Source organism: Bufo bufo, chromosome 4 (genome assembly GCF_905171765.1).
Source record: "Bufo bufo chromosome 4, aBufBuf1.1, whole genome shotgun sequence".
Lineage (NCBI taxonomy): Eukaryota > Metazoa > Chordata > Amphibia > Anura > Bufonidae > Bufo > Bufo bufo.
This window is the reverse complement of record NC_053392.1, coordinates 525,477,525-525,492,546: the sequence shown is the minus strand read 5'-3', so window position 1 is coordinate 525,492,546 and position 15,022 is coordinate 525,477,525. Positions and strand designations below refer to the sequence as shown.

Below are 15,022 nucleotides of genomic sequence, written 5' to 3'. Positions count from 1 at the left end.
AATAGGAGAAAACATAAAAGACAACTTCTGGAAAATCTATAAACAACCAACGTCAATAGAGAAAAAAGGCAAGCGCACTCTGTCCATGAAAGCTTGCAATCTAAAGTCTAGGACAGGAGTATGCCACCTCCGGCACTCCAGCTGTTGTGAAACTACAACTCCCAGCATGCATACTTCCTTTGCTCTTCTCAGAACTCTGACAGAAATGAATGGAGCATGCTGGGAAATGTAGTTTGACAACAGCTGGAGTGCCGAAAGTTGCTGATCCCTGGTTTAGGAGGATCCATGAAATGGATGACCTGGCCTTCAGCTGCTCTGCAGGATTGTGTTCTAGTTACTGTCTAGAACATGCCCGTTGATACGGTGCGGGTAGATCGGCATTATATCCAGCCACCTTCTTCTGCATCATATTTGACTTCTATACTACAATTCTTCTCTCCAGGTTTTTAGTACTTTCTGTGATCTAATCTTCAGTTTATTTCCATTGTCTGATCTCCATTCATTTCTAAGTATATTTCTGGTATATCGCATGCCTTGGCCTACATTTGTCAGCCCATTGGAATATAATGACTATAATTTAATATCATGGGGTTTTCAGGCTTGGTCTTAAAGCATCACCATTATGAGACAGTCACTTCTGACTAGTGAGTGCTACAAATCCACTGCATAACGCCTAATAAACAATATGGAATGCTGTATACTCTGCCTGGCATCCAGCTGAAAGAGACCTTTGGGAGGAGGAGGATGTGTATAGTAGTGGTGAAAGCTGGTGTCTCGGGCACGTTGCATTGCTGAGAATGCAGCAGACAGACTGGGCAGTCCTCACAGTGCTCCTCCCACATGTCCATTTCAGCTTGATCCCAGGCGTGGTGTGCAGCCTCTTAAACCCCCCGGTTTCTAGCAGCCGCTAGTTATCTTCTTTATGTCTCATACCTGAGGCGCTTTAAAGCTAATGCTAAACCTTTTCTGGGAGCAGAATACTGTGATCTCATTGTATGACTTGTGCTTTTGTCTCCATTTCCATATTTAGTTCATATCGACCAGGCTTGTCCTCCACTAAAACAATTGTGCTTAATGTTTTACGTAGGTGGTAAGGACCATTTTTTATCTATATTTTTGTTGTTGACGTATTGTTGCTGCTCGTTGGCTTTTTTTTTCTTTTTTTTTTTTTTTCAAATTTTTATTTTTCCTTCCTGCATGTCTAATGCCATTAAAACTCCTGACACGGGTGCTGTGTTGGCACAGCGTCTTCTGTGCACAATGTTAGCATGTGATAAAACCTATGACAGAATATCACGCCATCACCCACCGGTTACCCTTCATTAACTTGTTTGTTACACGCCGCCTCACCGTGAGACACAGCTAAAATGTTAAAATGTCCAACTTTCTTACTTAAGGGAATATTTAATATCTTGTTGAATATTGTGTGTGTGTGTGTGTGTGTGTGTGTGTGTTTTTAACCTTCTGGAAAGCAAAAAACGATTTTTATCATGCTACAGCAAAGCAGCAGCCATGCCTTCAAAGCCCACGTCCAGTTGAGGTCTTTCTATATCGCTCATCCATTCTTTGTTTAGTGCGGCTCTGCTATTTATTGTCACATTGTTAGCAGCTCGTAGCTTTTGCTTTGTGTAGACGAAGCTATGATCGGGGGCCTGAATCCCGACACTTGTCTCATCAAAGGTTCAGGCCGATGCCCTCCCCTTTGCTTTAGGCCTCATGCACATGACCATATTTTTGGTCAGCACTTTTTGCTGATCGAATGCAGAACCATTCATTTCTATGGGCCCACAAAATGCGGATGTCATCTGTGTGCCGTCCACATCCCTGCGCCCGTCCTGTGGTAGAACATGTCCTATGTGCAGGAGGTTTTAGGGCTCATGAACACAAGCGCAGGCCGCCGGTGTCCGTATTGCGGACCACAATACAGCGGTTCCGCAATATCTGGGCACCGGCTGTGTGCACTGCGTATCACGGGTGAGGCTCCATTGACTTGAATGGGTTTGCAATCCTCAAGATATGGAGCGGAATGGGAGGCATGGATCAGAAGCACTACGAAGCGCTTCCGTGGGATTTCGGTCCGTTCCTCTGCACTGTGCGGAATGTATCTTGCAGTTCTCTGAACCATTCAAGTGAATGACTCCGCAAACAGTGTGCACACTGACACTGCCTGTGCATTTCGGTCCTCAGCATGGGGTGCACACGGTGGTGTGAATGAGCCCTTAGGCTGGGTTCACACGGGCGTTGCGGGAAAATGTGCAGGTGCGTTGCGGGAACACCCGCGATTTTTCAGTGCGAGTGCAAAACATTGTAATGCGTTTTGCACTCGCGTGAGAAAATCACGCATGTTTAGTACCCAAACGCGAACTACTTCACAGAAGTTCGTGCTTGGGATCGGTGTTCTGTAGATTGTATTATTTCTGAATACAGAATGCATAGTAAACTAGCGCTGGAGGGGTTAAAAAAAAATAATAATAATTTAACTCCCCTTAGTCCACTTGATCGCGTAGCCCGGCATCTCCTTCTGTCTCCTTTGCTCAACAGGACCTGTGGTGAGCATTAATTACAGGTAAAGGACCTTTTGGTGACGTCACTCCGGTCATCACATGATCCATCACCATGGTAAAAGATCATGTGATGGATCATGTGATGACCGGAGTGACGTCACCAAAGGTCCTTTACCTGTAATGAATGCTCACCACAGGTCCTGTTCAGCAAAGGAGACAGAAGGAGATGCCGGGCTACGCGATCAAGTGGACGAAGGTGAATTTATTTATTTTTTTTTTTTTTTAACCCCTCCAGCGCTAGTTTACTATGCATTCTGTATTCAGAATGCTATTATTTTCACTTATAACCATGTTATAAGGGAAAATTAATAATGATCGGGTCTCCATCCCGATCGTCTCCTAGCAACCGTGCGTGAAAATCGCACCGCATCCGCACTTGCTTGCGGATGCTTGCGATTTTCACGCAACCCCATTCACTTTTATGGGGCCTGCGTTGCGTGAAAACATATATAGAGCATGCTGCGATTTTCACGCAACTCACAAGTGATGCGTGAAAATCACCGCTCATCTGAACATAGAAATGAATGGGTCGGGATTCAGTGCGGGTGCAATACGTTCACTTATCGCATTGCACCCGCGCGGAAATCTCGCCCGTATAAACGCAGCCTTACACTGTATCTCTGCTTGTTCAGGTTGGCTGCTTCTGAAGCTCTACATCAAGTAAATGCATGGAGAGCTGATTCCCTTAACCCTTAGATTAAAATTGTGCTTCACAGTCTAATAAAAAGCCTCGTTAAGGGGGATCCAAGAGACCCGGTATAAAATTTCCCTCAAAATAATCTTTAAAGGGGCCCTGCAGTCAGCTTCTGTTAAAGGGGTTGTCCCACCTCCTGTTACTAGGATATGCCACCAGTGTCAGGTGCAGGTCAGCATCTATCTGACATTGATGGCATATCCTTACAATATGCCACCAATGTCTCAGATGATAAAACATCTGTCAGCAGTTTTGTTCTTATGACACTGGCTGACCTGTTACATGTGTGTTTGGCAGCTGAAGGCATCAGTGTTGGTCCCATGTTCATATGTGCCTGCATTGCTGAGAGAATGTTATAATATATTCAAATGAGCCTCTGGGAGCAGTGATTCCACTAATAATTAGCACAGGAGTGTGTAATGTCACCCCCTTCGTTTCCTTCTCTACTGTCTAGAGCCATTTTATTTCTAGTAATTTAGAAGTAGAGTTGAATGAATGAAAGTTGTCAATGAACCCACACTGAGAGGAAGACAAGAGCAAGGAAGCTACTGAGCATGTCAGTCCACCAATGAATGCAGAAGAAGGTGGATCAGAAGGATGAACAGCAGGGGGCGCTACCAGAGAGGGAAATGTAATGGGGGAAAAAAACCTTACCAAATTTTTATTGCATGTTTGTTGCAATAATACTTCATTTAAAATTTGCGTGTTCATTGCATAGTAATACTTCTTGTCGAGTGACCCCTTTAATGGTTTAATTGGGCCGACTTCATTACAGACTTACTAATCTGCATGGTCACCCATTACTGTGGCTTTTTCTTCTACCACACTCCCCACATTTACTAGGATTTACAATGATGAATTTGCTTCCACCAAATCTTCACTTTAATTTTATGAGGAAAACTCTGTAGAAGCAAAAAAGTGGTGATGCTGTAAAAATGTGCAACCTAGTGACGTGATGTATACATATCAAATTCGAAATGGTAGTTTTTCTGGTACTTATAATAATTGAGGAAAAATTGCCATTTTGGAAACCCAGCAGGATATATTGTTTGGTGGTCCACAGGCAGGGTTGCTGAGAATTTCATTTATGTAATGCTGCGGATGTCTATAGACATAATGGAGGTCGTGTTGAAGAGAACCAGTTTATTAGATATATAGTTTTATGGGAAAAGATTTAGTATAACTTTTTTACATTTTTTATGATTTCATTACTCACATGGGAGGTGCGATTAGTGACTGACGGCTATCTCTGTATACACACTTATACAGAGAATACTATCAATCACTGAGAACACCTTCCCTATGTACAACTATCAGTGACTGATGGCTATCTCTGTATACACACTTACACAGAGAATGCTATCACTGAGAACACCTTCCTGTGTACAACTGAAGTACGAAAAATGCAGCAATATGTACGTATGAAGTTTTGTTGAATATTTTCCCAAAAAGATGATTTATCAATCTGCACAGCCCCTCCTGCTCTAACATGCTGGCTGCAGAACACATTGTATTTTGTGGTGACAGGTCTTCATTAAATAACCTATTTAAAGGGACCCTCCACTGTAGCATATACCATTATCTAGGTAATGCTTAGTAAAGTTGCCCTCTCTTTCTTTCTTTCATTTATTCTTTTGTTTTGGTGACCTGGACTCCCTTTCCGCCCTGCTTTCCACTTTTGTCAGACAGTACATCAGTAGTCTGAGGATCCCCCCCTGTTCTCGGAAGGGGAAGCGCTGATCAGATAGATTCCCTAGATAATGTTATATTTTTATGTCACAGGGGAGGGTAACTCTAACTTCTTTCTGAGGCTCTGCGTAAACCTACGTCAGCAGTGTGGAGGGGTGGATTGAGCAGGCTCTAGCTCAGTGTTTCCCAACCAGCGTGCCTCCAGCTGTTGCAAAACTACACCTCCCAGCATGCCCGCACAGCCAAATGCAGTCCGGGCATGCTGGGAGTTGTAGTTTTGCAACAGCTGGAGGCACTCTGGTTGGGAAACACTGCTCTAGCTGCTCCTTGCATGCAATGACCGGTCTGACTCCTGGCACCCCTGCTCATCAGCAGTTGGAAGCAGTGATCGCTGCAGCCTTTTCCTGGGCTTCATCAGTCCATCAGTCATATGGCCTTTGTGCAGCCCAGTCCATGCTAGTGAATGAGACTGACTTGCAATACCAAGACTCTATACATTGTATGGTTCTGTGCTTGGTGTACTATGAAGAGGTCACAGTGAACTTCTGAGCACCATGGTCCCTTTAGATAGCTGATTGTCAGAAAGTGCCAGGGGTCAGAACCCATCTAATTAGATACTGATGATCTATCAATATTTAACATACCCATGCGTTCCAGTAAAACTTGCCTTAGAGAAAGAAGTTTTAATAACTTCTGCACCGTATACTTTAGGCATGTCCACTTGACGTTCCTGTTTTTAAAGGAGTCTTCCAAGATTTTTTTTACCTGGTGACCGATCCCCTGAGCTGCGCCTAGGCCGTGTGACTGATGAACGTTATGTCACATGATCTAGGTAAAGCTGCAAGAAGGCGGTGGCGCTACTGCTAGCTCTGGTGCTTTCTCAAACAGCTGATCGGCGGGGTCCCGGGTGTCGGACCCCCAGCAATCAGATACTGATGACCTAATCTGCAATTTTCAACCACAGCTTTAGTATGTGTGCCCCATTATTATTAGTGCATTTTACGCTAATGTAGTAGGTACGAACGGTAACCAGTGAATGCTTTCACTTGGTCCGGTTTTATGGAAAGTCAGTTTATTTGGAGCAGGTGTACCCAGACAAAACATTCATACAATCCAGTGGGAATGTAGAAATTCCATGCAGATAACACTACCCTGTCTTTAAAAGCATCAACTCGCTTCTAATCTAGGGTTCCAATACCTCTTACCACAGGGAACCTGGTTAATGATCAGGTTGTCCAACCACAACAACTCATCCCCGATTTACAGGATAGGTGATAATTATTCGATAATTGGGGTTCCTGGAGATAATGTAGCAACAGTTGTATATAAACACTGCCACTCCATTCATCTCTATAAGACTTCTTCATTCACTTGTGGGACTCGGAGACCACTGTTCTTGTGATCGGTGAGAGTCTCAGTGGCCAGACCACTGCCCATCGGATAAGTATCCTCTATCCTGTGGATAGATGTAGTTGTTATGGTTGGACAACCCCTTTAAAGATCTTTGCAAAATTTGGAATGACTATCCTGGTGGAAAATAGTTTCAAATGTTGCAAATATAATTTATGGCGCACACTTTTCTGGCTGTTGTAACTTGATGCGGTCAGTAGTTCAGTTGGGACAGAAAGGAATGAGGGAAGTCTGTGCAGGGGCTCCATTCTCTGCTCACTTTAGCTCCCTCTCCACTGCTGAATACAGGAGTGTTTGCAAAGTGTAGTATGTATGCGTGCATTGTTTGTCTGTTATAGGAGTACAATATATGTCTGTATAAGCATTGTATGTTAGCAGTACAATTGATATTTTCTGGTTAGTTGCTTTGCAACAAGTATCATGACCACACAGGCACTCAACAAATATACTGCTCAAAAAAATAAAGGGAACACTTAAACAACACAATGTAACTCCAAGTCAATCACACTTCTGTGAAATCAAACTGTCCACTTAGGAAGCAACACTGAGTGACAATCAATTTCTCATGCTGTTGTGCAAATGGGATAGACAACAGGTGGAAATTATAGGCAATTAGCAAGACACCCTCAATAAAGGAGTGGTTCTGCAGGTGGTGATCACAGACCACTTCTCAGTTACTATGCTTCCTGGCTGATGTTTTGGTCACTTTTGAATGCTGGCGGTGCTTTCACTCTAGTGGTAGCATGAGACGTGGAGGAGGCCGTAGGAGGGCAACAGCCCAGCAGCAGGACCGATACCTCCGCCTTTGTGCAAGGAGGAACAGGAGGAGCACTGCCAGAGCCCTGCAAAATGACCTCCAGCAGGCCATAAATGTGCATGTGTCTGCTCAAACGGTCAGAAACAGACTCCATGAGGGTGATATGAGGGCCCGACGTCCACAGGTGGGGGTTGTGCTTACAGCCCAACACCGTGCAGGACATTTGGCATTTGCCAGAGAACACCAAGATTGGCAAATTCGCCACTGGAGCCCTGTGCTCTTCACAGATGAAAGCAGGTTCACACTGAGCACATGTGACAGACGTGACAGAGTCTAGAGATGGCGTGAAGAATGTTCTGCTGCCTGCAACATCCTCCAGCATGACCGGTTTGACATTGGGTCATTAATGGTGTGGGGTGGCATTTCTTTGGAGGGCCGCACAGCCCTCCATGTGCTCGCCAGAGGTAGCCTGACTGCCATTAGGTACCGAGATGAGATCCTCAGACCCCTTGTGAGACCATATGCTGGTGCGGTTGGCCCTGGGTTCCTCCTAATGCAAGACAATGCTAGACCTCATGTGGCTGGAGTGTGTCAGCAGTTCCTGCAAGACGAAGGCATTGATGCTATGGACTGGCCCGCCCGTTCCCCAACCTGAATCCAATTGAGCACATCTGGGACATCATGTCTCGCTCTATCCACCAACGTCACGTTGCACCACAGACTGTCCAGCAGTTGGCAGATGCTTTAGTCCAGGTCTGGGAGGAGATCCCTCAGGAGACCGTCCGCCACCTCATCAGGAGCATGCACAGGCGTTGTAGGGAGGTCATACAGGCACGTGGAGGCCACACACACTACTGAGCCTCATTTTGACTTGTTTTAAGGACATTACATCAAAGTTGGATCAGCCTGTAGTGTGTTTTTCCACTTTAATTTTGAGTGTGACTCCAAATCCAGACTTCCATGGGTTGAAAAATTTGATTTCAATTTTTTTATTTTTGTGTGATTTTGTTGTCAGCACATTCAACTATGTAAAGAACAAAGTATTTGAGTAGAATATTTAATTAATTCAGATCTAGGATGTATTATTTTTGTGTTCCCTTTATTTTTTTGAGCAGTGTATTACCCACCTGCTCTGCCATGGTGCAGCGTTCGGGTCCAGGGTTCAAATGTGACCAAGGAAAACATCCTCATGGAGTTTGTATGTTCTCCCTGTGTTTGCATGGGTTTCCCGTCATACTCTGGTCTCCTCCCACGCTCCAAAAATGTACTGATAGGTTAATTTGAACTTTTAATTGTGATTTTCATTGGGGACAGGTTCTGATGTGAGTGATTACAGTCTCTATACAGCGTGGTGGAATATGTTGGCGATTTATAAATGAATAAAATAATATTCAAATTTTGTGTATTTGCTAAGACCGAAGATTTAGACTCCGGTCTTAGTCCATGTCCGTTGCCGCTTGATGCGCCCAAGTTATGTAGAGGCGCCGGCTTTTACGTGACTTCGGCGCTTTACCGGTGGCCGTGCGACTTGTTCAAATCTACGCCAGCTCCCTTGCTGTAGTAGATTAAGTAATGTTCTATGCCAAAAACAGGCGTAGAAAATGATGAATCAGACGGGCACCTTCCCTGCCCATGCCACGACCCTTTTTCCGCCAGTGGCGGGAGTGGGGACAAATTCGGCCACAAAGCCCCTTTGCAACCAAATTTGCTGCAAAAGTATGCCAAACAGTGGCGTACTTCCCATGATAAATGATAAATGATCTTTATATTTATAAGTTTAAATGTGTTGTCCAAGATCTTGATAATGATGACCTATCCTCAGAATAAGTCATCAGTATTGGATTGGCAGGGGTCCAACTAATGGCCACCTCTTGATCAGCTGTTTGAAAAGATTGCGGTGCTACGGTCTCTTCCCAAGCCAATGTTGTCACATTCATCGGTCACTTGGCTTATGTGCAGCTCAGTCCCATCAACTGAATGGCGCGGAGCTGCAATACCAAGAGCACAGCCGTTATCCTTTGGATGGCATTGTGCTTGGTAAGCTGTGAGAAGGCTGTGGTCAACTGATCGGTGGGGTCCCGGGAGTCGGACCTCGCCGATCTGTTATTGATGAACTATCCTGAGAATAGGTCATCGGTATTAAACACCCAGAAAACCCCTAACTGCAGCTGTTCTAAAGGGCAACTGTCCAACAATATACTTCGCTGGGAAAAGGCTTCCATCATAACCACTAGCATGAGGACGAATGCCTAGAACCATGTGATTGCTGTGAAAATCCAAACTATATATTTTGTAAAAGTGAATTTTTCCCTTTATTTAACCCTCAAATGGAATGAAGACGAACATTGCGATTTTTGCTACAAGCCACTTTGTGCTCTGTCATCACAATCTTCCCATTGCTTTGCTGAATGGGTCCAAACATTTTGCATGCTGAGTGTTGGTGGACAGACTCTGCAGCAATACACTTTGCTTGCTGTCATTTAGTCAGAACATTTTGAATTTATTTTGGGGATAAAATGTGTCCTGGTAATCTGCTGGACCCTGGGTGCAAAAAGAAAACTAAATCAACTCAGCCCGCCATTTCTCCGACCACAAGTCGGACTGTGCGCGGATCAAACTGCTTCGGCTGCAGTAACTTGATACCATAAAAAGGTCCATTCCAGCACTTCATCCATAACAATCTTTAATCTTTATTTTATCTTAATAAAAAGCAGAAGCATGCATATTAGGTACGTCCAACTCGTTTCGGGCAGTTACAACCATGGTTAAGGACAGATTGTAACTGTCCGAAACACGTTGGCTGTACCTTCCATGCATGCTTCTGTTTTTTAATTACCTGAAATGAAGATTTTTATAGGTGAAGTGCTGGAATAGATCTTTTCATGGGAACACATGGCTGCGTGTCTCTTTGCAAGACACAACTCTGCTGGCTTTATTGTACTTAGTCTTGGGAACAGGTTTCTATATTGTGGATGTAAATATAGAATGACTGCAAGCAGAGATCTTTAAAACCGTTAAAGGGGTTGGCCATGTTATCATTATTTTCACAAAAGTATTGGAAACTTTTTTTTTTTAATCATCGCATTTCACTCATTTTGGGCTAAAAATCATTTTCTCAATTGGTCTTTTATTAAAAATATTTTTATACAATATATACAATATTTTTACACAATAAAAGCACACAGAGCTATGGCGACTGGGTATTGCGGAGGTGCTATCAGCCATTTAGCAACCCATGTCCTCAGCTCTATACAAAAAATCCCGGTGACAGGTTCCCTTTAATACCCCTTTAAATCCACAGTTTTATGGCTCCCATTGACATGCTGCATGTTCAGAAATATATTTTTATATTAAAACTTAACCCCTTCCCCACCCCAGTTGTATTCTATTGTGCTCTAAGGTTTCATTTATAATAGCTGATATTAGGCCCATCAATGAGGAATAGCCAGGTGGAGCCATGTGGGTATTCCTGCTGAATTTATAATGGTAACCACTAATCAATAATTCTGTGATGTGGGGGCTATCGGGGGTTCTCAGTCTTGTAGCAGCGGTGTGTGCAGGCTGGAAGCCCGGGTATTTCCATATAGGAGTCGATGAAAGCACGGACGTGATGTAAATGAATTTCTAGGAAGCGAGATTTTGAATCCTAATATTACGGTTTGCGTGCATTCAGCATTGCATTTTTGCATTAAATCAGTGAGCGATATGAAAGCTGTACTTCTAATAACTGATGTAAAGTTCTGAATGGCGACATTAAAGTATTTCTTCTTTTTTTTCCAGCTCTGTAGAAGGAGTCCTGAAAACACTAGTGAAAGCCTGTCGACCGTAAGTCTGCCAATGCCTAGCATGTGCGTAAAGTAGAAATGTAGCCATGGAATACCTAGACATATTCCCCTTATGTGACCGTGCTGGTATACGATCTGATCTCTAGACAACAAACCTTAAAGGTGCAGCCACACAGCGATGCCATAACAATGATTGGGGTCGCATCGCAACTTGCACTGTTAGATTTTTTGTGATGCGTGTGACGTGGTCGCAGCATTCGTGTGAGTTGCGCTGTGACCCTATTCATTCCTATAGCTGGGTGCATGACGCATGTCGCCCAGAATCGCCTTGTAGTCGTACCCTAAAGGGGAAATCCAGTCAAAATGATCTACTGATGTGTCATAGACATTCATGGCAAGGTCACATCGGTGAAGTATGTGGCCTCAGACCACCTTTGTTTCCAGAAGGAATGGGCTCTATAGAAGGTATAAACTCCTTTAGTTCTGCTCAGGGATGACTGAGATTTTTCAGAAAACCTGACATCTGCATATGTAATTGTAAGCCCTTCCACTCAGCAGATCTGTGCTGGTCGCAGATGACACTACACCATATCTGTGACCAGCAGACCCCCTTTAAAGGGGTTTTCCAGGCTGCTGGATAGGTTGGCAATATCTGATCAGTGAGGGTCTGACACCCTGAACCCCCGCAATCAGCTGGGCTGGAACAGGATTTTTACTATTAATGGCTTAAAGGGGTTGTCTGGGTTCAGACTTGATCTGCACTCCTATTCCATGAATGAATGGAGTATCGGAGCTTTTCGCGCTCTGATGCTCTCCCTTGCCCCGAGCTGCATGTGGCAGGGCAAGGGCTGTTTGTTTTCTTTTGGACACTGCTAGGTGGAGGCTTCCGCTTAGCAGTGATCCCGGTGACGTCGCCTGCTCTGATGGGTGTAAAAACAGGCTATGGCCGTGCTAAAGACCGCACCAGTGACGTCACCGGGCTCACTGCTAGGCATAAGCCTCCGCCTTGCTTACCCACGGAGAGCCGAGTACGTCACCGGATCTCAAGAAAATTCCCTTGGAGGGCAAAGGGGAGCAACGGAGCGTGAAAAGCTCTGATGCTCCACCCTCTCACGATGAATGAGTGCAGATCGGGTTCTGTCTGAGTTCAGACAACTCTCTTTAATCTCCAGATAGACTATCAATATCTGATCAGCAGGTGCCTGACACCCCACATCGCCACTAATCCGCTGCTTCGGGGTTGCTCCAGCGCTGTAAGTGCACAGCTTTTTCCATTGTGCAGTGGATGGAGCTGGTCACTGCAGTGCAGCTCCCTGTGAAGTAACCCACTCGGTCCATTACTTGGTGGTCGGAGCTGTGTAGTTTTGGCACTAGAGATACTGCAGAACAGCTGAGCAGCAGGGGTGTAGGGTGTTAGATCCCCCCAGTGAGATATTGATGCTCTGTCCTGAGAATAGGCCATCAGTGGTATAAATTCTGGACAACCTCTTTATCCATTTCTCAGACCTTAGGCCCCTTGCAGACGAGCGTGAGCGGAATAGGTCCGTATGCGTTCAGTGAAAAATGCGCGATTTCGCAAGCAAGTCCATTCTGTTTTGTTTGCGATCGCGTTCAGTTCAGTTTTTATCGAGCGGGTGCAATGCGATTTAATGCGTTTTGCACGTGCGTGATAAAAAACTGTTTACAAACGACATCTCTGAGCAACCATCCGTGAAAAACGCATCGCAGCCGCCCTTGCTTGCGGATGCGATGCGATTTTCACGCAGCCCCATTCACTTCCATGGGGCCAGCGTTGCGTGAAAATCGCAGAACATAGAACATGCTGCGATTTTCACACAACGCATAAGTGATGCGTGAAAACCAACGCTCCATGTACACAGACCCATTGAAATGAATGGGTCCAGATTCCGTGCAGGCGCAATGCGTTCGCATCACGCGTTGCACCCGCGCGGAATACTCGCTCATGTGAAAGGGGCCTTACAGTTTTTCCTTAGTGCATGAGTTTTTAACCTCTGAATGTAAATGGAAACATCTAAAAAAAAAAAAAAAATCATGAGGAATTGAAATGCAAATTATATTAATCAATTAAGACGAGTAACCTTTTATTAAGTAATTTAATAAGTAATTTAGTACATTTGTAAATACTTCCATTCACCATAGTATATCAATTCTGGAACAACGTTTCTTACAAATCTTCCTGGTCTTGTTTCTCTGTTATTCCTGCTAGAATGTGACCCTACAGACTCTGATGCGATCAGTGATGACTAGGGGAATGGCGACACATAGTTGTCAATGTATTCATAACTTTTCAGGAGGAATAGTAAAGGGACAGCAGAACACAGAATATCTGTGAGAGATATGAGGAAGGTTTCTCCACCATTATTATATTATGGGAAATACAAGCATTTACTAGAACATAAAACTGGGAAAACCCTTTAATGTCCATGTACAGATGGACAGAGTAGAGTATCGCGCCTTTAGAAAATGCAGTCGGTACAGTGTTTAAAAATTTATGATGTTCTGTTTTTTCCAGTTATTTCCCAGATGATGCAACTGCAGAAATGCTTGAAGAATGGCGGCCTTTATTGTGTCCTTTTGATGTAACCATGCAGAAGGCTATTAGTTATTTAGAATTATTCTTGCCTACCTCCCTGCCTCCAGAACTGCATCATAAAGGCTTCAGGTGGGTAAATCTGGCAGAATGTATAGGAATATAGTGGGGGACGTTTATGAAGACCAGCATTTTACGCGCCAGTCTTAAAGGGGTTCTGTCATCGTAAGCCTCGGTGGCATATCGCTAGGATATGCCACCGATGTCTGATAGGAGTGGGCTTGGGACCCACACCTCTCTCTAGAACGGAGCCCACTCAATTCACTTCTATGGGACTGCTGAAAATAGCCGGCTCTCCTATTTCCATCAGCCCCACGGAAGTGAATGGAGCGGTGGCCACTCCTGAATGGTGCACTTCCCATTCATTTCCATGGGACTTCTGAAAATAGCCGAGCGCCCGCTCTCCTTCACTTTGCAGGCTCCGTTCTATAGATAATGCAGGGTCCCAGGGGTGGCATATCCTGGCAATATGCCAGCAATGCTTGAGAGGACACAGCCCCTGTAACCTATGCCCTTCTGGCATCGGATGCAGCACAATTATTAAGATGCATACACCTCTTATTTGTGCAGGTCCATGCGCCAGAACTGCAGACTATATCAGCAAGGGAGCTGCTGTAGAATCTGTGCCAGTTTTCTAGTGTAATGACTGGGCCAGGTCTGCTATGCCCGATCACGAGAACAGGGGCCTGTGTTCCCCTCATGTGAATGGACCAGTTTGACACGCATGTGCGCCACCTCTCCATGGGGCTGCCAGAGATGGCCAAGGGCTTGTACACAGCCATCTCCGGCAGTCCTATAGGCTTTAATAGAGCGTCAGCTCACATGTCTGTTCCTGCTCCATTCACACAGGGGTACATGGGACCTCACCAGTCACTCTTCATGTGGTTATGGGTCTATCCCTTTAAACATATGAGCCATTGTCTCGTTCAGATAAGATGCACTTTTTCTGTAAATAAGTTTCCTTGTTCGTTCCTTTCCCTAATGGACGGTTTTCTTTTACAGGCTTTGGTTTGATGAACTTATGGGCCTATGGCTTTCAGTTCAGAATCTCCCGCAGTGGGAAGGGGTATGTAACATCGTCTTTATACTCCTAATGTCATGTGTTACTGTGTTAATATTGCAGACTTACGATTTTCCATGTTTGCTGTCATTTATATAGGTTGGTTTCCAATGAACAGCATTAATGGCATATATATTGATTAGATATACTATTAGTGTTTGTTCAAAGGGGGTCCGGCTACCAGGACACCTCTCCTGTCCAGACTCTGGGGTGTAGCAATTTCAAGACTGCTATGACTGGTGGGCTGTGTTAAGTGTAGAAAGGCCCATGGACCCATCATGATGGACATCGTGGGGTCTCGCTCCTCACTGATCAGACATGGACAATGATGAAAGAGGGAGGAAATGTTGTAAGATTTCATTGTGACATGACCATCAAATCCGAGTACTGGCTGCACAAGAGTCATCCCTGAGCACCAGAGTCTCTCCTTGCGTCGGCTGTGAGGATAGTTC

At 44.7% G+C, this 15,022-nt stretch overlaps 1 protein-coding gene across 3 annotated transcripts in view; it reads left to right on the top strand.

Moving 5' to 3' along the window:
• Positions 1 to 15,022, top strand: part of PSME4 (proteasome activator subunit 4) — a 168,003-nt gene that overhangs the window by 55,332 nt on the left and 97,649 nt on the right. For 2 of the 3 annotated variants that reach the window (XM_040429740.1, XM_040429738.1), the window contains exons 4-7: positions 1,031 to 1,090; positions 10,895 to 10,939; positions 13,433 to 13,582; positions 14,513 to 14,576. In XM_040429740.1, the coding sequence (XP_040285674.1) occupies positions 1,031 to 1,090; positions 10,895 to 10,939; positions 13,433 to 13,582; positions 14,513 to 14,576 (319 nt within the window). The remainder of the gene's footprint in view (positions 1 to 1,030; positions 1,091 to 10,894; positions 10,940 to 13,432; positions 13,583 to 14,512; positions 14,577 to 15,022) is intronic. The other variant, XM_040429739.1, reaches the window with a different exon arrangement.